The following is a 26,068-nucleotide window of genomic DNA, read 5'->3' as shown; positions in this document are numbered from 1 at the left end:
CCATAAAGGGAGCCCTTTATATGCACTGCATTTACAGTCACTGCTATGTTAACAGAGGATGTGTTTGCTGGCGCCATCAATTCTCAGAGGACATCAGTAGGTGGTCATTTAAGTAAGAGAATCAGGCTAGACAAGGAGCTCATACGCAAGACCCTGGATTTACAGTCTACCAACAGAATACAAAAAAGGTAGAAAGATGATCAATGGCTGATAATAATTATTTTTTAAATAGTTTTCAGAAATGTTCAGTTAAAGAAAGTTAAGCTGGTGTCTCCTTTGCAGGATCTTCTAGTTGCCTCTAAAATGTCAATATGAATTCTGAAAGGGGATTTGGGCTTTGTGTGACATGTTTTCCAAACTTATTTGAAAACTGCCTCTTCTATCCCCACTTTCAAGGGCAGATGGTTGGAATATATAGAACACGAGAGACGCTTACATGTATATTGTGCTTCCCATTCGTGACCGCATGCTGTCTATGAACATCCTGTGAGTTCTAACACATGGGAATGCTGTCTGTAAGGCGGGGGGAGGGGGTACAGCAATCCCGCTGCCCCTCACAGTCCACTTGAGGGGAGGAAAAAGGAGTTTGTGTGTGCTAAAGCGTGTTCACACTAAGCAAAGGAACACTTCACACCTTCTGTTAGAGAAAATACAAATGGCATTGCTTTATCTTCTCAGGGGGCCCTCACTATTAACTGGTTAGGACATGGGCAAATAATAAACACCCTTAGGATGTGACCTGCAAAAGGATCAGCCATAGCAGAAAGTAGTCAACTGTGGAAGTTAAGTCTAACTGCACAGCACATGTGTCCCTCGGTCAGGACAACCATTTGCCCTGCCAAGGTTCAGTGGTGCCTCTGTGCTGTGCAAGCAGTTTCTTACATGACCTCAGCCTCTCCAAACTCATCTTGCTACCTAAAACTACTAAAAAACAGTGTGGCACCAAGTGCTATCCACTCACACATTTAGAGTACCAATCTCAATAGCTCAAGTGCCCATCCCTGGAATCACGGGTAAAGTGTGGTCTCCATATGAGATCTAATTACCGTTCATCCTGAAAAAGGAAGGAGAACCTGACACAGGCTACATCAGAGTGGAGCCCGAGGACACTGTGCTCAGTGTAGTTAGCTGTCTCAGAAGCACGCTTACTGTATGATTTGACTTACTCAAGGTCCCTAGAGGACCCAATGCATAAATGCAGAGCCTATGGGTTGGCCAGAGCTGGAATAGAGACACAGAAAGTCAGAAGTGGAAGGGTGCAGATGGCTAGTTTGGAGAGATGAAGAGACCCTAGAATCAGACAGAGAGTGGCAATTTCTGCACAATGTAAATGTATCTCACATCAATGAAGTATGCAATTCAAAAGCAGCTAAGATTAAAAAAGTTACACACACATATATATGTGTATATATATGCATGCATGTATGTATGTATGTATGTATGTATGTATGTATGTATGTATATGTATATATTATAGGTGTGCAGTACTTTGAGAACCCTTTACAGACAGCCCTGGAGCAGCCCCTGCCTTCAAGCCTGTCTTCAGTCTTGTTTGCCACCTTCCTGAGAAATGTTTGAGATCTAGCCCTTGAAGTTCCAGCATTTTCCATCACTGGCAGGCCACCAGAAGGCCCTTTGCTGTCAGCAAGTGTCCTTTTCCCCCAAGCTTGCCTATGGAGGACAAAGTAGAGATGCCTTGCCCACCAGCAGAAAGAGTGACCAGCTTATCCCACCTTGCATAGTTATCTGCTCCTCCCCGCCTCTCACAACACACAAGGCAGGGTTTCTCAGAGCTCAGGCTCTATTCCCACATACGAAGCTTTCCTTCCTCTGCTTCACTGCTCAGGGCCAGGGTCCAGGAAGCCCTGCCAGGAGCCATCAGCGTGTGTAAGGGTTAAGCAATGAGATCAGGCGAGGTCAGGTGGGGAAGGGGATCCACATATGGGCTGGACACTGAGCTGGAAAGAATGGGGAGAAACAGAGTGAGACCCTTGGGTAACTTCTGACACCCTGGTGGTACGGAGTCGAACCTTTATCAAGGGTAGCATTGAAAAGCTATTAAAATCTGTCCTCAATTCAAGGGTAGCTCAGTGGCAGAGCCATTATAGTTTACTTTGGGCTTTTGATGGATACTGTTACCTAAAACATCTAGGAGTTGGGCATGGCGGCATATGCCTTTAATCATAGCACTTGGGAAGCAGAAGCAGGCAGATCTCTGTGAGTTTAAAACTAGCCTGGACTACATAAGGAGTCCTATGCCAGCCAGGACTATACAATGAGACCCTATCTGAAAACACACACACAAAAACAAACAAACAAACAAACAAACAAACAAAAACAACAAAAAGTCCTACTCAAGATATTAGCATAAGGGCCAGCCTTTCAGAATATGCCATCTGTGTATGGACACGAGGCTTGTAAACTATTGCTCAGTCTCTGATGAACAGGTTTGAGACAGGTTAAAAACAGAAAGGAACAGAGTCAGCCCTAGATTACACTCATACCTTTAACGGCTTAGCTAAGATTAGTAGTCTCAATGTAGATTTGGAAAGTAGGGATAGAAAGGAGATTCTAAATAGAAGACATTTAAAGGAACCTAGGGAGTGCTCTTCAGTTGAAATGTCAAATAGCTTAGGGACAAATATAGTTAAAGGAAGAAGTTTCTGGAAGAGAGGGAGCAGAGTGGACAGGTATGAAATAGGGTACAGAGGCCTTTGCTAAAGTCAATCTCATTCATGTGTCCCGGCCCGCCATACATCCTGCTTTAAGGCTGAAAGTTAACTGCAGGGCCTGGAGAGATGGCTCAGTTAGTTAAGAGCACTTGCTTCTCTTGTAAAGAACCTAAAGAGGTTCCAGAAACCGTGACATGCAACTTATAACTGCCTATAATACTCCAGATCCAAAGGATCCAATGCCTTCTTCTGACTGCCAAGATCACCTAACTTTAGATGAATATATCTCAATACACTCGTACAAATACACACAATTAAAAATGAAATATATTTTTAAAGTTAAAGGAAACTGGAACAACTATATAAGATAATGTTCAAACCAAGTTTTCTTATCTGAAATTCTTGGGATCAGAGGTGCTTCAAGTTTGTAAATTTTTTGCTGATATTGAAATGAGGATATTGGAGGAACTGAGATATCAGAGAAGACTCAATGCTGAACACAAAATTCATTTATGTCTCATATATAACTTGTATGCAAGGCCTAAAGGTAATGTTATACAACATTTTATGCATGGAACAGTTTAACGACCATTAAATTTTCTACTTGTGGCATCATGTTGCCATTCAAAGCTTTACGTCTTGGAGCATTTTGTATTTAAGTTTATGGACTTTGTATTTTTGAATCAGGGATTCTCAACCTGAAGCAGGTGACTGAGTGACTGTATTAAGAGGCCCACTGTAGATGATGGGGGTTAGAGGCCAGGCTCCAGCACACACTCTGCTGAGGGGACCTCTTCCACGTACGTCCCTGTAGGAATCCCCACAAAGCCTCATGGAACAAACATGTCTTTTCCACTTTGGAGGGCATGTTCCAATCCTAAGCGACTTTCTTTTTTTTTTTTTTTTTTTTTTTTAAGATTTATTTATTGTGTTTACAATGCTCTGCTTACATGTCTGCTTCAACACCAGAAGAGGGCACCAGACCCAAGTACAGATGGCTGTGAGCCACCATGTGGTTGCTGGGAATTGAACTCAGGACCTTTGGAAAAGTAACCAGTGCTCTTAACCTCTGAGCCATCTCTCCAGCCCCCTAAGCGACTTTCTATGGCTGCTCAGTGAGAAGTTGGTAGCCAGGTGCAAACCCCAGACTGTGTTCAGCATGCTCAAGGCCCTGGGTGTAATTCACATCACAAAAAGAAGACAAGATAAACCATCTTATTTGGATCTCTTGATGGGATGCCGGTATTGTTAGAAATATTCTAGTCAAGGATTCCAGCCTTTTAGAAGAGGACCAAATTCCTGGCCCCTGCTCCTCCAGATATCCTCACTTCTGTGCTGTTAGTAGGGCTGCTCTTCAGTCACCTTGGAAGTAAGCAAGGCAGAACTTGCAGTAGGTCACCTGTCATCTGTCTTTCCCCTTGGACACCATCATTTCAACAGTCACCAGGGCTGAGAGCATCACTCAGAATATTTGGGGGCTCCGCCTCTTAATGGTTATCTTATTGGAAGAGTGTCATCAGCTGCTTAACCTGCTTTGTAAGGAGCACAGCCCCAGTTAAGGCAACATGCTTACACAGCACATACAAGCTTCCTGACAACACTCAGACTGGCTCACAAACCGGAGCAGCATGAACAGCCTGCCGAACAGCCCAGCTTCTTGGATATTCCAGCCAACCGTGACGCCCACGTACCCCCACAGCTCTCCTCAAGGATATTAGCTGGGGGGAGGGGCTCTGGAAAGGCGCTGGCTTCTCTCACCAACACATGCCTGGGAGTGCTTCCTTGGTCCCTCTTGAACTTAGGAAAGGTTTGCCAAAGAAGTCTAGTCCCTTGCTCACTGGAATTTCCCTACGCACAGGACCTAGCCCTTTGCATTTTATTGTGGGCTACATTGTCTAGGGTTTTGCCCAAGGATTTTTCAGCTCCCGGGGGTTTGTCCTCACGTGGTCATTTTCGCAAAATGATGAAAAAGCTACGGAGAGAAGGGACGCCTGCCTCTCTCACATGCCACCAATATAGGATGACACAACCCCAAGTCACCCTGAGGTTACACAGAGCAGCTGCTTGTTAGCATCACTTGTCAATGTGGCTTTTCTCCACCCACAGGACACCATCAGTTCTCAGGGCCTCTCCATCAGCCCTGGGGGGTGAGGCCTGGAAGAGGTAGGATCACAACTATCAGGGCCAAGGACACGCATCTCCGGGAGGTGTCCTTCCCTCCCCCACAGCCCCTTCTCATCGCTTCAGCGTCCCCTGAAAAGAAGAGACAAAGAAGGAAGTTTGCCTGGCTCAGAAAGAAGTCAAGGTGTTCCACAGCTGGCCTGATTCTGCCAATCAACACCAGCTGAAGAATAAGAGGAATAATGGACGGGGAGTGGGAAAGAAGAACGCAGTGAGTACTGCAGTAGTCACGGGAGTCTATGGTGCCGAACAACCAAACGCACACTAGCAAGTGGGGAGAAATGCACAGCATGAAAGACATGTGTAGTGGGGCAAGCCTTCATCAGAGTTCCACAATCTTGGGTGAGCAATATTAAAACAAAACAAAACAGACAAGCAAACAGAAGAACATGACCTCTCAGGAAACTAGAAAGGGGCCTATGAGAGGGGATATAGGGCCTGTATGGGCAGACGTGTATGGAGCAAATGTGGTATGAAAGTGGGGCTGTTGGTAATGGAAAGGTTGGAGTAGGGATGGGTGTAGGGATAAGGAGATGGGGAAACGGGGAGAGGGGGCGTCAACCAAAGCTCTGTATATGAAGACTCTAAAAGAAAACCTACTCTTCATGCAAATGTTAAAAAAAATAAAATAAAATGTTGTTTGAAAGGAGGTATCCTGTGTGAATGGATCTAAGTATTTCCAGAAGCCATAGGTTATCAAGTGAAAATCCACAAGCCTTTCTATGAGTTGTTGGTAAGGGAGATCCCTACTGTTGAAAACACCATATGCTGTAGTTCCAGGACATAGAGAAATCAAACCAGGACTGAATAGAAGCCCCCTCCCCTTTAGCCAGCTTTCATGGTGTCAGAAGGTGTTACATAGGCTACTTGGTAGAAAAATCTTCAATAATTTTACCCAGCTGTGAACACTGTGAATGACAATACCAACCTGCCAGGCAAAATGTACCCATTGGTACTATAGTGCCATGGCCGTACAAGGGTAACTGATACTGTTCCATTTGGATTTCAAACCTACTCCGCAGGAGGGATCTCACACCAGTATTGCAAACCTGTTGGAAAGTCTGGCTGGGGAGATCACAGGCCTTGGTAGGAAAGCTACTGTTGGTTTCCTTGATGGCTATGTTGCGCCTATCAAATTGCCTTCTAAATATTTATGCTTGGGCCTATATGTTAGTACTACTGTCAAAGTTGGTAGGAAAAGCTTCGCTTTTGCTGTGAGTAGCAACTGCAGTGACTCATAATGAGTCAAAGTAGTGAGAATACATGTCTATTGTATGTTCAGCCCTAACTATCACCCCCTCCAAGACTCAAGGAACATCAGAGAGGAGGGGGCAGAAAGAATGTTAGAGCCAGAGGGATGCCTTGGAACTCTGGCTTCTGGGCTTGACGTGATTCCTGCACTCATGAACTTGTAGCAAATGATTGAGTGTGGCATTCCTTTCGGAGGAGGGAGGAGCTCACAAGATTCCACCACTGTCTGAGGCTCTAAAGGCAGATAGCAGTTGCTGGAGGACAGAAGAGATGTTTTCTTCAGTAGTGTACCATGGATAAGTTGCCCTCACTCCTGTAAATAACACCCAACCCATGTTCATGTAAACAAACCTTAAAAACTGGCTCACCAAAACAAACAAACAAACAAACAAAAAGCATGAAAGTAGAAGGGGGACAAGGGGATTGGGGGTTGTTGGGAAGAGGAATGGAAGCAGCAGGGATAGGAATAGACAAGAGATGGTAGTGGAGGGTGAAGATGATCAAAATGCATTCTATACGTGAAGGATAGTGTCACAATAAACCCCATTATTATGCATCACCAATAAGTGCAGACAAATGTAAAGTAAACAAACCTTCAAAAAGTAATGGGAGCCTTGAGGACTGAGAAACCGGGTACGTGCTTGCGTGCGTGCTTGCGTGCTTGCGTGAGTGTGTGTGTGTGTGTATGTGTGTGTGTGTGTATGTGTGTGTGTATGTGTGTGTGTGTATGTGTGTGTGTGTATGTGTGTGTGTCTAGATGAGAATCCATTTTGCAAAAGATATATTGTTTGTGCAGAAGGAGAAGAAAGGTGGAGAATAAAGAGTCTCCTACCCAAAGCCTGCTTTGTCTACTGCTCCTTCATCACACCCTGGTGAACTCCAAAGCATTTGTTCTATTCAGCAGTCCCCTTATCTGACAAGGATGGATTCCAGGGCCTCCAGTGGGAGATTGAAACCGCAAATAGGGCTAAGCTTTATTTATACAATTGCTACATAGACATGCCTAAGGCTAAGTTTAATTTGAAAATTAGGTAAGACACTAATAACAATTCAGAATAAAATAGAACTGTAACAATATGTAGCAATAGAAGTTATCTAAAACCTTTTTTAAAAGGCTCCTTTCCACCAAACATGAGCTTTTGTCCTGTCATTGTTCTCTGAGCAATACAGTTTAATAACTGCTGACACTATTTATCTTGTATGAGACATAGAAACTAACCTAGAGATGATCTGAAGTGCACAAGAAAGCCGGTGTAGGTTCTGTGCAAACACTGCCATTTTACAGAAGGAACTTGAGCATCTTTAGACTTGGTTATGCTCAGGAGTCCTAGAAATGATGTCCAGCAAACAATTAATGGCCATACCATTAATAGCAAATGGGAACAATCAGTAGTTGATGCCGTGATGTGAAACCACTCTCAACAGTGCCACTAATACCAAGACTACAGACTGACTGCCTGACCTCATGTATAGAACCTTCTGGAAGAAAGTCAAAATGAATTGAAAGCAGTGGCTGCTGAAGGAGAAAGCAGGCACTTGTCTTCTTTCTGTCACCAGCAGCTCTTAACGCATTGTTATGTGTGTCTGCCACTATGGCATTCTGGATCTTCTTGTGTGGTCTTTTAAAACCTGGTATATTTTCAGTTGTAAGAGTCCGCTATTATGTTCAAAGAGATCAGGAAAGAAAAATTGCCATGTACTATCACCTCATTGTAGTTAAGGGGAAAATGCCTTTGGGGACTTCAAAACTTCATTCTGTGTGATAAACTATGAGTCTTTAAAGTCTCTGGCAACTTCTACCTTAGAGTAGAAACGAATCCCTCAAAGACCACGTGTTAAAGGCCTGGTCTCTGTCTATGGTGCTGTAGGGAGATAAGGAGCCTTGAAGGGGATAAGGGCCACAGCTCTTTCTCCTCTTCTGACCCAAGCTCCATGAGGAGAACGTCTTCCTCTACCACACACTCCATCACGGCATGCTGCCTTATTGAGGCCCAGAAGCAAAGGGCCAACTGAAGACTGTAGAAGGGCATCTCCAAAACAGTCAGAACACACCTTTCTTCTTATGTTGATTAGCTCAGGTGTTTTGTTTCACTAAAGGTTGGTTGATGCACCTTTAGCGGTTAAGTGTGATTCATTCTGGCTTCCTCCAAAACTGCTTCTGAAAACAAAACTCATCACCAGTGTGGAGTCCTGGCTTCTTCATTACCTTTCCCTCTGACCACCTTGCTAAGATTCTGCCTAAAAGGTGACTAGAGTTACAAACGGAATAAGAAGGCAAGCGAGAAATCAATTACATAGGCAAGGATCTTATTGGACTTATTAGAAAACTATTAAAAATAAATCTATGAAAATGAAGTTAAACAAAAACTGCCTAACCTGGAGCACAGGGTGAAGGCTCAGAAGCACAGGGTGAGCTGCAGAGACCACCAAACTGTAAACAGAGCCCTACCAAAAAGCATCTCTTTTTGCATGGCATCTGCTTTCATGGGCTCACCTAGGTGAGGGTCCCCTTCTGGTGGCTGATAGCAGCCTCTGAGGGTCAGCCAGACCGGTGTCCCATGCCAGCACATGGCCAGCTCTCACTAGCTTTACTAGCAGCACCAAGAATGCCAAGCACACTCAGAAAAGGATATCATACCCACTCAGAGGACCAGAAGTGGAGTGGGCAGACAATGCAGTGAGCAGCTAAGGAGGGCCAGATCTTCCCAGGGAGCTTGGGCCTGGGGTCCTGCATGGTGGGACAAGAGCCACCAGACATCAGTCGTGGTTAATAGATAGATGGCTTATTGTGAGAACAAGGTCCAAGAATGGAGTGGCGTAAGCAGAATTCTGAGTGCTTGTGAGAAAACTCCAATGAAATAAGACAAGAGTCTTATGACTTCTATTTCTTCAAAACACGGAATTGTTCTTGGAATTTGTTTTTGTGCTCCTCCCAGGTGCAGCAGATAGGAGGGAATTTACTACAAATTTACTACAAATCATTACAAGAGATGTTTCTTATTTGTTTATCTGCCTCTATGGAAAAGCATGGATGTTTTGTTTTGTTTGTCACATGCAGCTTGTCTGCCACATGTTGCTTGTCCCTTGTGATTGGATACTTTACTCGTGTGACTTTTCTTTTCTTTTTCTTCTTTTGAGACAGGGTTTCCCTGTATTGCTTTGGAGCCTGTCCTGGAACTAGCTCTTATAGACCAGGCTGGTCTCAAACTTACAGAGATCCACCTGCCTCTGCCTCCTAAGCGCTGGGTTTAAAGGCATGTGCCAACACTGCCCTACTCATGTGACTTTTCTTAATATGCAGAGTATAAACTGACTGATGCTCTGAATAAAGTTGGCTATTGCATGAGACTTTAGTCCTTATTTATTGGCCCCATTCTCCCAGGTTCCACCACCTCTTGAGCAGAGACAACATACTTCCTTGAAGAGGTGACAGGTGTGTGGTGGTCCATCCTCAGCCCCGGTAAGAGGTATTATGCTAGGGCCACTAAGGGTTACTGCCTAGCACCAAAGAAGGAAATGGGTATATTACTGAGCATGTCACCAGTGCTAATGAATAGCCCTGGCCTCCAATATTCTATGTCTGTGTCCTAAGAGAGCTCTCTTTTCCTGCTGCCTAGAACACCAGGAGACCACCTCCCTAGTAATTAATTACGGAGAAGGTATGTCTGAATTAGAGACAATTTGCACACAAATACCATTTGTTTCCAAATAAATGTTTACTTTTCTGGCAACCCTTATTCTAAGGAGAAGTGCAAAGCTCCAGCTTCCAAGAGGGACTGGGAGTAGTCCCTATCTGCATTCTAAATACTTACCCTTACACCCACAGATAAGTGTAATCCTTACCCCTCATCAAAGAAACATGCCTTTGCAACAGATGAAGACAATACAGAAAACCACAACCAACCAAAATGCAGAGAACAAGAAATTGTGACGCCCAACTCTAACTGATATATCTGCAATACAACTACTGTGCCTAAGGCTCGAGGATCATTACAGAAGAGAGGACAGACAGAAAGGTTGAAGAGGCAGAGAATCAGGGAGTTTGCTGTAAGAATGTGTCTCTGAGAATTTGTCAGAGCAGCTACACCTATAAAATTTCATCAACATGGCTGCCTAGGCAGGACCTGAGAAAGGCAGGTAACAGGGAAAGAAGAAAGTTAATGAGGCCTCAACACCAAGTGGCCAGCCTGAAATCATATACATACAATACATACAAGTAACATTATACTGACTGATCTGGTTGTACTTATTATTTAGGAGTGTGTGTGTGTGTGTGTGTGTGTAACAACAATTAAAAAGATGTCATGAATTTGAAAGAAAACAATTGAGAGGATGAATGGTAAGTCAGAGACAGGAGAGGGAAGGAAAGGGGGAATAATGTAGTAATAATTTCACATAATTTTTTAAAAAGAAGTAGAAAGAAAAAAGGAGGGCTGGAGAAAGAACTCAGCGTGCACACCAAAAAGAGTCCTGGCCATTAGTAACCTCCATTTGTGCAGAAACAAACATGCAAAGGCTCTGTCCCCAGGTATGCTGCTGGCCATAAGAATGGCTAAACTTTATTAGCACCTGGGAGCTGCAGGAAACAACTGCCCTGGGCCACCCTGGCCAGGGTGATCCCTCCTTCCTCCCTAGATTCTCACTTATACAGCAGAGGAGCCCAGGCCACAGAGCTGATTCTCCGTAGCAGGGACATCTGCTGGGTGTGGTCAGAAAATACCCATCAGCCCTCATATCAGCCTAAACCAGACTTTCTACACTCGGGGCATCAGGGCTGGACCTATATCTACCAGCTAGATGCCAATAGCTGTCATATGGCCCCATCCACCTAGGCATGACAACCAAATAAAGAGAATAAAAGTCCCTAAAGGTAATCATCCCGCACAGAATCATCCAGGGAGCATCTTTAAACCACAGCTGTCTTGAGGTATTTCCCAAAGCTTTACAGTAAGCCTAGGTACTTTGAAACAACCCACTCCCGACTCAGAGAGCTCTTCCTTCTAAGAAAAGGTACTGTGTCACCAAGATCTAAAAACCATCAGGTCCCAATGACAAGGCCATTCAGACCCCAGCCCTATGGCTTCAAATATCCAGTGGCTTTTTAAGATGAGCCAAACTTCTTTTCATTATCAAGAGTTCCACGGATTCACACATGGGGTTTGAGATGGCCTGTATGTGGGTTAGGTTAGGATTAAATCATGTGATCTCACGCAGATGGGAGCCATTTCCCCTTACTGGCCTCCTTGCTGATGCCACCCAGCATGTCTAAGAGCTGAGGGTCCACATATTGGTCAGTGCAGCAGAGTGTGAGATGGGACTGTTGGACTGGGGAGAGGGAAGAAGTGCTGAGGTAGGCGGGGGATGGCATGGTAGGTTCTGGGTTTTGCAAACATGGTATTATATTATCTTGGAAATAGATTAGCAGCTGGTACACAGGTTTGGATTGGGACAGAAGCATGAAAGCCAGCCAGGGACTGTGAAAGTTCAGTCAGCAGCAAGAACTACTCAGCTATATCATGGACACTAAGTGATTTGGGGCAAAAGAGATAATAAAATCGCTGACCCCCCCCAAAGAGTCCAGCAAATAACAAGTCTAGGGCTTCGAGAAACATCCACGCCGCAGATCTGACCTGTATGAGGCTGCTCTAAGCAGAACCATGCTGGTATTTCAGGGTTGTGCTCGAAACTGTACCCCAAGAACCCATATGTTCAGAATGGGGCAATGATTAGTGGCAGGGCCTTCCATGAGGTAAGGAAAATGAAGTCATGTAGGTGGTCCCAAATTCAGTGTGACTGGGTTGGGGGAGGTGACTCAGTGATAGGGTACAGGCTTGATATGCCAGAGGCTCTAGGTTCCATTCCAGCACAGAAAAGAGGGAGAGATGGGGACAGGGACACATAGGGGGCAGACGGGGAGTAGAAGGGAAAGGCCATCCCTTGCAAGCGGAGGCATGTGTCATGAGGAGTCATGCCTGCTTTGCTGTGGTCTGTGTGGGTTGCAGCAGGCACAGCTAGGAAAATTCACGTTCCCTGTTTTAAACTAAACGGCCCTGTCTGTGCTGTGTGAGATGGCAGCTGTATGAGCTAATCCAGGGAGGCCAACTGAAGCCTCTCAGCAGCCCCTTGAGAACTGTCATTTGACTAGCCTGACAGTCCTCTGTAGCAGCAGAGACCACAGAGTGGCCACTGGGTATACTGAACTACACTGCCACCTCCCAGGGGCACATACATGCATGAGGAATGACATGTAGACAGGGACACAGTCACACATAAGACAGAACTTGCTGAGGAGGTTTCAAAAGGTAGAGACTAACGTGAATGTGTGATGGGAGCAACACCAAGGGGGCTGTGGGCAGAGCCCTGGGGAAGCAGGAGCCTGACTGAGGCTAGGACAAGGCTGGCTTCTCTCCTCTGTGTCTCCCCGTGTTATAAAATCTCCCTCTTCTGTCATTTTCCTGTTTACACATTTCAAGAGACTTGTTGTTTACTGCAGGAGGCAGAACCAAATTCCTACCTAGAGACAAACTCCAGAGCCAAGGAGGGTGGAGTTCCATGTCTACATCCAAGATAGGCCCCTCCCACCCTGTCCATGTCCCCTCTCAGCTATCACCAGCTCCTTGGCAGAGGAAGTTCTGTCTCCATTCGTAGTCAAAACACACACCCTTCTCCTGGGCATCTGATAGGGTGCATCCGGCCAGGGCCTTCCTGCCTTCTTTGCACCTCTGAGAACCTTCTGGGGCTCTTCTGGGCTCCTAGGCTTTGATATGTTCTTTCACCTGGGCCCCACACCCACCCTCCGAGCTGTGCCCACCTCTGCCCCTTTAAGCCTCAGGTCCTGACCCCACTCTATCTGGATCCTCAGGTTACGGATGTATCAACCTCTGCATGAGCGCCTTCTCCAAGTCTATGTCAACATCTAGGGCAACTCCCCATGGTGACATTCTGAGACAAAGACCAGAAGCAGGCCCTACATAGGACCAGAAAATTTCCTGTGAGCAGTAAAATGAGAGGGGTTGTACTAGTTGTCTTCAACAGCACACACTCAAGTTCACAATCACGTTGACACATGCTACAACACACATGAACCTTGGGGACATCTTCAGCAATATATGACCGTTGTGTGGGGATATATATATATATTTACATACATATATATATATATATATATTTACATGAAATACCTAGAACATTCAGAATCACAGAAAAAGAAAAAGAAAGAAAAAGAAAGAAAGTAGAATGGTGGCCGTTGGTAGCTGGAGGCTGAAGGATGAGAAATGACCGTTTAAATAGGGACTGAGTTACAGCTGAGAAGATGAAAGGGACAGACCGGCTGAGGCTACACAAGTGTGTGAACAAACAGTGACCCCAAACGTTCTTTCCCCCTCCCCTCCTTCTCCGCTTTCCCTCCCCCTCCCCCAACACCAAACATTCTTAGCAATCGTCAATTTTGTTATCAACATTAAAGAAAAATTGAAACATTAAAAAAAACACACAAGACAACAACTTTGTGTTCATTGTACATGTCATATATACACAGTTGCCACTGGGGACTTCCATGGTATGTGACAGTCAAGGGTGCTCAATTTGTAAAGCGTCTTTTGAGCACAGAGAGGTGGCTTGTAATCTGGGAGGAAACACTGTGAAGTGCAAATTTTGAGGCTGAAAGCATAAACCATAATTCAGCATGACCTCTGGGAGTTTCTCTGACATCCTTTCCTTTAAAAAAAAAAAAAATGACAACAAGAAGTAAAATATGAATGCTTGCGTGTAGGATCCTACAAAGGGCTGACTCTTTTCTCCAGTTCAAAAAGAAAAGCCTGATAAACACTTCACTAGCAGTGCTATGACTTAACATTCTCTGCCACACATCCCTGTGACTCAGCTCTTTGGTTTTCAGTCCAGATAAGTGAACCGACAGCCTGACTCCTGGAGCCGCACTCTGCAGCGTGAGCGGCTCCCTGGCTGCTCCGTGTTGTCCGACACACCTTCTGCCACTGGAGACCTGAAACACACCTGCTCATGGCTTTGTGACCCAGCTTCTTGGCAAAAGCAGGGCCTCTTCCAAAATCAGTTTGGCATTTTCCCAAAAGAAGTGTAGAAAAAGACGTGAAAGACAACAAAGGAAGATGAGGGGAGAAGATGACTGAATATAAACAAATACGGAACAAGGAGACAGATGGACTAGGAAAAGCTCCGGGTACAGGGCCTGCTTAGCTTTGTAGCAGTGACATCCATCCTTGATGGAGTCCGGCAGAAACACAGTCCGATCAGTTCCATAACCACCACCCTTCACAGAAAGAAGCACAGGGCCTGTTAGTCTCTGGTCACTTATGCGGAGGAAGCTATGCCACTGGGAACAGGCAGCCTTGAGTCAGATGAGCAAAGAAAAGAACAAAATGACTAACTCCCCACCCCCACCCCCTGAAAGAAGGTTAATGAGAACTGTGGCCAAAGCCAATGGCCTTGAAAGAACTGCCCAGGATAAGACTCTGCTTTCCACCTAGCCCTGCAGTGGGCGACTGTCACCATGGACACCTCTCAAATTCCATTCTTGATCATATTGTTCCCAGGGCAGCTCAGTCACCTATTAGAGTGTGCTGAACTCACTCTGCATTCATCTCTCATGTCTTCTCTGAACCTGTGAGCCTCAAGCCCTGTGGCTAGTGACCTGTTTAGTCCTCAGATTAGAATTCTACCTTCCAGCCAACCAACCACAAGAGGCTTCTTGGTGGCCTGACTGCTACACCACTGTGGGTGCAGGATTCCCGTGTGCAGGGCACACCCAGCTCTCCAGGGAGAGACACCTCCCCTTCTATGCTCCAGTGAGATAAATTACCCTTTCAGGTATGACCCTATCACCTCCTCCATCTCAGGGCTTCTCATACAGGTAGCCAGGTACCTCCTGTTTGCCAGGCGGAGAGGTGGGGCAACGCTTCCCAGGTGTTCTATCCTCCCATCACCTGGAGGTAGAGCAGCAGGCACCCCACCCTGCCAATGAGGAAGCGGGAGAAAAATAATCTAGATTTGATAAGCTGCTTCCAAGCAGGAGCTCTGACAGTGCCAACCACACCCGCCACCCGAGAAATGCTCCCTCGTATTTCACCACGCCATGGTCAAGGGGCTCAGGTGTGTAGGGTAAGAGTTTGTGGGTCCAAGACATCCAGTGGGGAGGCAAACAGACTGCATTCTGGTTAAGCGTTACCATCACTGGGAGGAGTCAGTCAGACGATGCTGACTTGAGGGATGCATAGGGACCAGTGGGCTGAAGAATGAAGGGAAGGGTGTTCTGGGTTAGTGGAACAGCTTAAGTAAAATGTTGAGGAAGAATGGAGGCCAACTGGGATGTAAAGAGGTCCCCTACAACAAAAGAGGTATTGAGGAGGAGTGGAATGGTAGGTAGAGCTCAGGTCAAAAAAGCCAAGCAGTTTATGTAGCGATGACAGGTACTCCTGAAAGGCTGTAAGCAGAACTACATGACAGGTTGGCATCTCAGAGTCTCTGGGTCTGTGGTTTCAAAGGAAGCAAGATGAAGCCAGTTAGGGGTCTACAAAGCCCAATGGGGCAGAGGTTAGAGAAATTTGCCCAGATGCAAAAACCTACCCCCACAGAGCCACAATATGACACACCTCAACTTCACAGCAGCCCAAATAGATCACAAAAGATCATTTGCTATGTCACAAGAGGCAGTGGGTGATAAGACCTGGACGTATCAATTGCCCCTTGGCTCCATTTTATGTAAACTAAAGAGTCTGGGGGTGGGGTGGGGTGAGGCAGGGCCACCTGTCCTACTATGGGCTGCTCACTGTCTGGCTTGGACTCAGAGCTCCAGTGTGACACCCTACTGCTCCATCTCAGACCCTTCTTCCACAGAGCACCTTTCAGTAGCACACACACACCAGGTCCCCCAGGGACCCACAGGCTGCCTTCCTCACTGACAATCACAGCAGCTGCAATGCTTGGGCCCAGGTCCTCTTCATCCCACCCCCCTTCCTGTCTGTCTGTCTTTCTCTCTTCTCCATGTCATCGCCTCTCTGATTGAGTTCACATCCCTGGTAAACTGTGCTGCCAGTACACGCGGCGTATCTCACGCCACATCTTGATGCTGCCATGAACTCTCACCCTCCCATATCGCCAACCCTGATCAGTACTCTGATGGTTTTCCCTTTGCTCTGGAATTAAAGAAAGAAGTTCTTAACATGGGTTATGAGCCCTGGCCCTTGTTCTATTCCCACACCCATAGTGGGCAGTCTCAGGTTCCTGTATGGCCCTTGCAAATGCTGTCCACCCTCTGGGCAACTCGACTGTTTTCTTCTGCCTCTCTCCCCGTGTACAGTCCTTAGGCCATCTCAGATACACCAGCCCTTGTAGCTAAGGTTTCTTTGTCCTGGCTTTTCTTTCCTCTTTCTTTCTATACACTTATCTCAGGTTTGAAATTAAAAGGCCATGAGTAGACCCGTTAGGGTGTGCTTCCCTCATTAGTCTGTCAGGCCTGTGAAAGTTAAGCTATTTTCTCCCAGCACTGTATCCCCAGCACATGACACAATGACAGATTCAGAACACGCACATGTAAAAAGGAGGGAAAGAGGAAAGACTGGGGGTGGGGCAAACTTGCACTTCTTTCTGTGACAAATGCTTAACGACTGGCTTTCTGAAGAAAACGGCCGTCCTCAGTCTGTGATGCTTGCAGGTTTCCACGGCGGAAACCCCTGAACACCCCTGGAAGGCCCACCTAGATTCACCACCATTATGTTACTGAATATGAAGATGGGCAGAGATGCTCACAGTGGCTCTGGTATACCAACCACTGGCAATGCCAGGAACAGCATTCAGAAAATTCAAAGTGCTTACAAACGACACCAACTCTTTGACTCCGCTCTACCTTGGATCAAAGGCCAAAATGAAGCACTACTTGCAAAAACTGTTAAGGACAGAAAAAGAGCTTGAAGTGGCTTCTAACAATAATGCCAAGGCAAACTATTCAAACAAGATGATGGAAGAGAGGAAAGAGGGTCCTACAGGCCAGGGGAGGGAGGGCTGTGCTCCCTGAGAGAGGGGACCAAAGTTCTTCACAGAGGGTTGGCCTCTGCGCTGCTGAATTGAGGGTCAGAAGCAAGTCTGTACAAAATGTGGGTTCTATCCAGGCGGGGTTAGCACTTTTAGAAATGGACCTTGACAGCGCCATAAAAACCAGAGTTGCAATGCCAAACTGAGGAGGAAATGAAATCATCAAAAACATTAGAAGAAAACACAGGATCCCCCCAATCATCCAGGACTATGGAAATCGTAAACCTAACAATACAGAACGCAGAAGCCATGGAGAGAAAGACTAAGTCACTTGACTCTATCCAAACCAAGCTGTGTGTACAACCCAAGCAGAAACAGAAGCGTGGGTAATTACCCAGGGGGAGACAGTCCCAGAGCCACAAGTGCTGCTGTCAGTCAGTTGGGAAATAACCCCAGAACATGCATGCACATGAGGGCAAAGAGATGGGAGACTGAGGCAAGCATGCACACGGCAGCAATAGTGAAATTTTGTTTTCTACTCCTCAGCTTAGCAAACATTGAAATGTCTGGCAGCTCCCCAGAATGGAAGGTGTGGGGAATAGGACAGTAAAACCTAACGGTGAGCACATAGATTGCTAAATGCTTTATAAGGAACATGTGAGGAACATCTACCAAAGTAACACTGCAGGGGTTTAAACCCCTTGCTTCTTATATCTTGCACGTATGTAAATGTTCAGTGTGTAAGGATGCCATTACTTATTGCATACACACATATACAAAACAATAAAGACTAAAAATGACCCGACACCTTCTTAGCAAATGACTAACTGAATAAATTATTGCCCAGTCAGACAACAGAATATCATGCAGACATTAAAAAAAAAAAAAAAAAAAAAGTTGAGCCCTCTATATACTGATATGCACTCAATTTTGATATAAACAAGAGGTAAATATATAAATGAAACTAGAATGTTTCGGTAAAGGTATATACAATCCGGTAACCATGGTGAAACTGAGGAGCACAGAGAACAGTGTGACTTATACTATGGCTTTTTTGTTGTTCAGCCTCTAACTATGTAGCTCTGGCTGACCTGGCGCTTTCTATGAACACCAAGCTGCCCTCACACTCACAGACATTTGTCTACCTCTGCCTGAGTGCTAGGACTAAAGGCATGAACTGCTTATATTATAGTGTAAACCATGCAATCCGTTATCTATTATAGTTAATCAAAAAAAGAAATGTGCACAAAGATATTCACTGTTGTGTTATAGATACCATATAAAAGTTACTACTGGGTTGACAAAATGATACTAGGAAAATAATGCAAGAAATTTTAGTATATTAGCAAGAATAAAAATGAAATTTAAAATGTTTCTGAGGAACTGAAGAGACAGCTGGTTGCTTAAGAGCTCTTACTGCTCTTGTGGAGGACTGGACTTCAGTTCCCAGCATGTCAGGCAGTGCAGAACTACCTGTAACTTCAGCTCCAATGGCTCCAATGCCCTCTTCTGGTCTTCATAGTTATCTGCACACACATGGTGTAGGTGTGTATACACACACACACACACACACACACACACACACACACACACACACACACGGGAGGGGCACAAAGATGAATATAAAAACAAAATTAAATCTTAAAAAAAAAAAAATGTTTCTAAGAGCCCAGTGGTGGTGGTGCACACCTTTAATCCCAGCATTCGGGAGGCAGAGGTAGGTGGATCTCTGTGAATTTGAGACCAGCCTGGTCTACAAGAGCGAGTTCCAAGACAGCTTCCAAACTTCCAAAGCCACAGAGAAACCCTGTCTCAAAAAACCAAAAAAAAAAAAAAAAAAAAAAAAAAAAAAAAGTTTCTAAGGATTGACAAATACCTTTGATATAATACAAAATAATGGCAAATTCAATTAAATAAACACTCTAGAAGAGAGAAAATCTGCATAAGTTCTAAGCTTTTCAAAAGTGGAAACTAGTTACTAGTTTAGGATAACAATGAACTACTTTTAAAAATATTACCATTGCAATGATAGTAAAATTAGTTTTAGTCTTAATTACATTGTACTGAAGTAATTTTAAATAACTTCTAGAAAAAGGATACAAGTTATTTCCCAGGATATTAAACAACTTTCAAGACAAAGGTCAGGGATCTTTGCAAATTCATAAGAAGGCAGGAGATGAACGAACAATTTAAACTACAACTACAGATTGCTTGCTGACCAAGTTCTAGAGATTATTCCAGGAGGTAGTGAGCCTTAGTAGCCAGCAATACTCATGCAGAACTACACAGGGTGAGTTCTCAGCCATTAACAGCAGCACTTTTATATTTATGGAGATCCCTTTTCTCTTTTAAATTAAATCATTTTTATTAAAATCTCAGCAGTATGAGAAACTTTGGGCTGCAGCACAGAGAATAAGAAAGGGAGTCTACTCCAGAGGCGCCTATCTTCAGAACCCCAAAGGTGCTGTGCTGGGAAAGGGACTTGTCTTTTTCCTCTTGAAGGCACTACCAGCTCGGCTCAGCAGATCAGGGCCACAAAGCACAGAATGCTAGGATAGAGATAAGGAAGTTGGTTGAATACCTGCTTCCTATGAGAGACCATTCAAATATGTGTTCATTTTCTGGAATCAGCATTATTGCTATGTTAAGATTGGCCTTGGGTTACTATTTTCCATCAAAGGGTACTCTAGAGTACCCTTTCCAGAGACTAGAAAGAGTTTTGTACAGAATAAAGGTGGTGCCAACATCATCACCACCACCATTATTTTGAAGGAATTGTAGATTCTGTGGGGAAAAGTCTGGTGTGTGTGTGTATAACAAATGCAAGGGTCAAGTCAAAAGATGAAGACAATAAAGAGAGCTGGGTGTGGTGGTGCAGGCATTTAATCCAAGTGTTCAGGGGGCAGAGGTAGGTGGATCTCTGAGTTCCAGGCCAGCCTGGGTTACACAGAGAAATCCTGTCTTGGGAAAAACAAAGACAAAACAAAACAAAACAAAACAACAACAAAAACAAATCAAACAAACAAAAAAAAAAAAAAAAAAAAAAAAAAAAAGAAGAAGAAGAAGAAAGAAAGAAAGACACCAAGAGGAGAGATCTTAATACTCAAAACTCAAAAGAAATTGGAGATGTATTTCATGCTACCCGAGTAGAGGCAAAGAAGTCTTACTGAATGCAATCTAATAGATAAAAGCAAGGCAGTGTTTGGACAGAAGTATGTCATATCTGCTAAAGATGATGGTACATCCACCCTAAGCTCCACTAGTGGAGGCATGGCGTTCATCCATTTGTCTTGTGGGGTAGGTCGTGCAGTGCCTGCTTGGTTGTGCTATAGCACCATGTTTAAGAGGCAAATTTTCCATGCAGTAGTAAATACGGCTGACTTTGTTATGAATGGAACTGCTAAAGTAGGTAGACGTTTTTTTCAGCCAGGTAAGAAACTACTAAAAAACAAAAACAAAAAACCGCCAGGCATATGAATGAATGCCATTAATCCCAGCACTTGGGGAGACAGAGGAAGGTGGATCTCTCCGAGTTCAAGGTCAGTCTGATCTATAGAGTGAGTTGCAGGATAGCCAGAGCTATATAGTGAGTCCCTGTCTGAAAACAAGACAAGACAACAACAACAACAGAAAGGAAGGAGGAAGGGAGGGAGGGAGGGAGGGAGGATTCTATGATGCATTCAATGATGGCAAAAAGCATACTCAGGAATGAGCTACAGATAGGCATGAGAGAACTTAAGTGTAAGTAACTCACCAAAATTCATACTTCTTTACAAGGAAGGACAGGCTAGCCTGCTTGGGACAGAGACCCACTTGTGGAAGTGTCTAAACTGAGGTGGTAAGTTCATGTCAGGGGCATAACTTAGAGGGGAAAGAAACCCAGAGCCCAGGGGACCCACTTCATTCAACATCCTGGGCCTAACTGCTTTCTTCCAACATCCAGGTATGAGGGCAACAATTGTGTTACCTCTGCACAACCAACAATCAGGACTAGAAGGGACAGGAGGACACCTGCTGAAGGAGCCATGCAGAATGCTGCAGACAGCTGTGGCTCATAGTACAGGGAAAGGGACACGGGGCTACTTGTCCAAACTTGAACTTGTATCCACTGACAAAAAGTGAAGGCTTCTATTATTTCTGTCTGCTGCATAGAAGGTAGACAGACACTTGACTGCTAAAATGCCAGCAGCATTGTGATTCGAATTTTGCATTTGTTCATGGACACTGGAATCTAGTGAGCACAGTTAGCAGACAGAAAAGTCCACCTTCATGTCAAACGGTGCTGGAAAAGCTCTTGTTCAGGTATTGTTACAGAACGCAACCTGGTGGCCGGGCATTCCTCTATCCGGACATGACCATCTCGGAAAATCAAGATGTCCCTCTTAGCCTTTACAGTATGAGAACTTATGTCTCTAATTACTGTGCCCAGGCCTTCATTCCTTAGTGTCATCTTATCCATAACATGTGACTGCCATGTGTTGTCAGGTTCTCCAACATGCAGAGGCCCCTCCTGAGTGCTAATTTTAAAAACTTGCCCAGCTTTCCAATATGCCTCTATATAGTCTGTTTTCAGGAACTATTTTTGTTCTTGCTTCACACCATGCCTGGCAGGATGAGTAGCTGTCTCCTGGTCCCCACTGCTAGAGTACTGGGTCTGCTTTCTCCACCTCCTGACTTCCAGCTTGACTCTCACAAAGCACTCTTTACACATACTCTTTCCAGCCATTATTCTTCCTTTACTCCAGAAAGGGGCTAAAAATACTCGGCAGTGCTGCCGAATCCTTATTCTGACACGCACACATGGCAATTTAAATAGTCACTGTTTTTAAAATTGTTTCTGCTGCTAAGCAGAAAGCAAGAAGACGAAGGAAAAAAGGAAAAGGCAATACTGCCCTTCGTGAATGGGAATCAGTCACAGAAGCACCTTTGGAAGGGAGAGGCTGCTGTGGGGGATGAGTCAAGATGAGACACACTAGGAGGACCTTCTCAATTACCTTGCAGAGCAGAGGGATCACAGTGCCAGACAGTTCCCACAGGACACGGAGCTCCTGGCCAGGTTGGTACAAGATTAAAACAATGATTATGATGATGTAAGAGTTTCATCTTACACATCCATGAACTACAACTGTTTACTAACACACATGAGTTGTGGGGATGGGTTCCAACCAATTATAAACTGTCCAAATCCATTCTCACATTGAGACAAAGCATATCAAACGACTTAGAACGGTTTAAAACACAAAAGGGAGAGAAACTACAAATGCTTCACAAACTGTTTGACCAGGCAGCATCCAGTATTTCATACAGGCCAAGAAAATCCAAAGTCAGTAGGTATCCAGGGTCATAATTGTCTAACACTACCTACTATCCATTTTTAGGGTGGCATGCATCTCTAAGAGAACACTCCTGCTATATTACCCAGGATGCAGGACCTCTGCAAGGGACAGGAAGGACAAAGTGGGTACTAGGGACCAGCTCACCAGGTCTCAATGCCTCAGACCAGAGCAGCTGCTATTAAAGAGCTGCGATGACACCCTGCAAGCTTCCTGCATTCTTCCTGTGCTATAGGGGCTATTGACTGAAGTCCTGAGAAAACATTTGAGGGAACACTCTGACATTGAACTCTATAGTCAGATCTCTGGAAAGGACAGCACATAGTTGAGATGGGGGTGGGGTGGCAAGGGAACTTTTCAAATGGCTCTGCTTCTTTGTCTATAACTGATTCTTTAACTGGCTTTGATCTGTTCAAGGCACGTGTGGGATGGCTGAGGTCTGCCAGAAAGAACATCTGAGAGTAGAACACTGTTTTTCATGGATAGCTAGTTCTTAGTGGAAGGCATGGGGACAGGCGGCCTGTGGAAAGAACATAACTATGGCCTGGCTCCAAGGAGCAGACCTAGAAGAGGGAGTCTTCCAGCCATCAGATAATCTGACACCTAGCAAGATAGTGGAGAGGATTTGAACCTTTTGGGAGAGGGGCGCCCTTTCCCATATGTGCACTGGGACAGGAGTTTGGGTGGAAATTAGAAAAGGCTAAATCGGTCCCTTAGAAGCGGATGCAGCGTCACCGGCACCGCAGAGGGCGGCAAACAGCCTTAGCTTCACATCCAAGTAAGAGCATCTCTTTTGGGGGACAGCAGGGAGCCCAGTCAATGCAGGATTGTGAGTACACAGGCTAGCATTTTGCCCCCCTCAGCTGGGTAGGCTCTGACCTAGGTCTGCAGAGAAAGGGACATGGAGCGCAGAGCAGAGGCAACCAAGGTCGGAAGAAAAGGGTTCACGAGAAGAACGCAGCGACGCGGCGGTCGTGGCCCTTACCTTGCTGACCACGTTCTGGACCAGGCCAGTGCGGATGCCATAGTCCCAAACGTGGCAGTCGCAATTTGAGTCGTTATTCCCCTTGCCCGGAGGGGACGGTAGGGGTGGCGTGTCGCTACTGTTGCTTCGGTTGCTCGCGGTGCCCCAGGCAGCAGTGGAGAAGTGGGTGGCTGGGGGGCTGGTCCAGTTGCCCATGTCGCCCCACCGACCGGTGACAGTGGCACCCGTCAGCTCAGTGCCTTTGCCGGCCCCGCGGCACCAGAAGTTGGGCTGGTCCAAGAGGAAGGAGTCCGAGAACTGGCTGAAGCCGATGAACAGCGCCGGGATCCAGGTGAGCACCACCAGGGTCTTCTGGTAGCCGCCGCCCAGGCCCCCGAGGAAAGGCAGCACCGAGCCATCGTAGTCCAGCAACAGGAGGCTCGGGGCGGCTGCCGCCGCGCAGCAGCTCGAGTGCGGGCCGCCGCTTGGGTGCAGCGCAGGCAGCGGCTGGATCTCCGCGCTGCCGCTGGAGCCCGCGCGTCCCCCGAGGGGCGCCGAGGCCGCTGCGTCCCCGGGCGGCAGGGAGCCGTTCTCCTCGGCCGGGGCCGACTGCCGTCCGGCACCGCTACCCGCCGCCTCGCGCCGCCGGTCTATCGCCATGGCCAGGGCCCGCGGCGCCCGCAGAGGCGCATAGAGCGCGGCGGAGCTCGGCGGGCGCCCGGGCACAGCGCACCGGGCCGGGCGCCCGCAGCTGCCGCCTCCGAGAAGGGCCCCGCGGCCGGAGAGAGAGCTCCGGGCCCGGCGAGTCAGGCCGCCCCCATGTCACCCGTGCACCCCCCGCGCCCTGGGCGCTGTGGCCCCGATCGGGCGCCCGGCAGATGCCGGTCGAGTCCTCAGCCGCTGCGGCTCATCCGCACCGCGGCCCGGGCGCCCGCCGAGCTCCGAAGCTCCCCGCTGCTGCGAGCCGGCTGGAGAAGAGGAGGAGCCGGCGCCGCGCCGGACCCGCGTCCTTGTCCTGCGGACGCCCGTGCGCGCTGTACTGGGGCGGCCGGCGGCTGCGGGCTGGGAGGTCCTCCACGGACTTGGGGCGCTCCCGGAAGCCGCGAGCTCGCAGCCAGCCTGCGGAGCCGGCCGCGCTCTGGGCTCACCGAGCCGGCCTCCGCCTCCCGCCCCGGCCCCGGCCCGCCCCCTCTCCCCCCGCCGAGGTGGAGGTAACCGCGGCACCTGCTGCGCCGCTCCTGCGCGCGAGCGCCCCCTCCAGCCGAGCCGCGCCGCCGCCGCCGCCCGGACAGACGCAGAGGCGGGGAGAGGGACACCCCGGCCGCCGCAGGATCTCCGGCGTCTTCTTGGCGCGGAGGGCGGGGGTCCCTATGGAGTAGGCGCTGGCGGGGAGCGAGGGAACAAGGTCATCTGCCAGTCTCGAGTCCTACTGACGCAAGTGACCCCACCCCCAGCACACCGGCTGTCCGTGACCTCTATTCGTATTCGAGGTGCCAGGCGGCTGACACCCCACTCCTGGTCCTGAGCCCGAGGGTTGCCTGCCTTCCAGAACAACCCTCTGCGCTTTGCCCAGACTCAAATAAGGCTGCTTTTAATGGCTGCAGTACAGAGGCAAGGAGGCATATTTGTCAATTTCAGGTTACCAGTCCCTCACAACGCTGGGTCGCAATGCTGGTCGACCCACTGACTGCAGCACCCACCCCAAATCGCCATTTCTTTTCAGTGCTCCAGAATGATTGTCAAATAAACACAATGCTGGAAGGTTATACCTTCAACGGGAGCCAGACATGAATGAGGGCGGCCTGCCCCACCCCCTCCCCAAGGTCTCGGATTCACAATTCTACCGCTGTGTGCACAGGCGCACACATCTACACCTCACAGGAGATCCAAATGCTCTTGGTGCTCTGGACTCCAAAGCCAGCCTTGCCCAGCCAGCACTATATAAATAACACCAGCCCTGCAGCAAACGGCCGCATTAGCATATTTTCTCCTGCGTGCTGGGCCTGACACCAGTGAGAAATACGCGGCTTTCATCCTAGCTTTACTACATTCTGGAGACATTTCATATCCTGAGAAGTTTATTAATGGAATTAATGGAAATCTTAAATGGAGCAATCTATCTCCAGTCGTTTTTAGCACGGGGAAAGAAGCACACATTGGCTTACTAAAAGCATACCCTTCGAGTACACGTATGGAATGCATTCTTTAAGCATCCCCATTATTTGCTCAGCTGCATGTTGTATAATTTAGTGGGAGACATTAAAAAAAATGCAGCTCAACATGTACTTACTGCTGAAATTCTGGCATGCAGAGAGAACTATTTCTGATGACTGCCAGAAGGCTGGACCTTGGGGGACCAGACTGGGAACTCTCCGGAGTTGCTTGGTAGGGGAGATTAGCTAACAATAGGCGGAAGAGACCAGCTTCAGAAGACACTAAAGGTCAGGGAAACCCAGTCTGGAAACTTAAGTCTATTTAATGGCATATTTGAATGAGAACGTCATTATGAGACCCATCATTTTTATTATAATCTAATAAAGTGTTATTTTAAAAGATCAGTCGGGAGTGACAGTGCACCCTGCCGATACATATGGTAATGCTCGCTCCCCCCCCAACCCAATTTTACTGTACTGTTTAGCTTTTCTTTCCCTCCTCCTCACTAG

General features: G+C 46.8%; 1 protein-coding gene across 2 annotated transcripts in view; it reads right to left on the bottom strand.

Moving 5' to 3' along the window:
- The window catches only part of Slc22a23 (solute carrier family 22 member 23), a 156,198-nt gene extending 132,096 nt beyond the window's left edge, over window positions 1–24,102 (bottom strand). For both annotated transcript variants that reach the window (XM_051194463.1, XM_051194464.1), the window contains exon 1: window positions 23,427–24,102. In XM_051194463.1, the coding sequence (XP_051050420.1) occupies window positions 23,427–24,065 (639 nt within the window). In that variant the 5' untranslated portion in view covers window positions 24,066–24,102. The remainder of the gene's footprint in view (window positions 1–23,426) is intronic.
- Between the last annotated feature and the right edge of the window lie 1,966 nt (window positions 24,103–26,068).

Source organism: Phodopus roborovskii, unplaced genomic scaffold, assembly GCF_943737965.1.
Source record: "Phodopus roborovskii unplaced genomic scaffold, PHOROB, whole genome shotgun sequence".
NCBI classification, from domain to species: domain Eukaryota; kingdom Metazoa; phylum Chordata; class Mammalia; order Rodentia; family Cricetidae; genus Phodopus; species Phodopus roborovskii.
The sequence above is the reverse complement of the archived record's forward strand: the minus strand, read 5'-3'. Positions and strand labels throughout refer to the sequence as shown.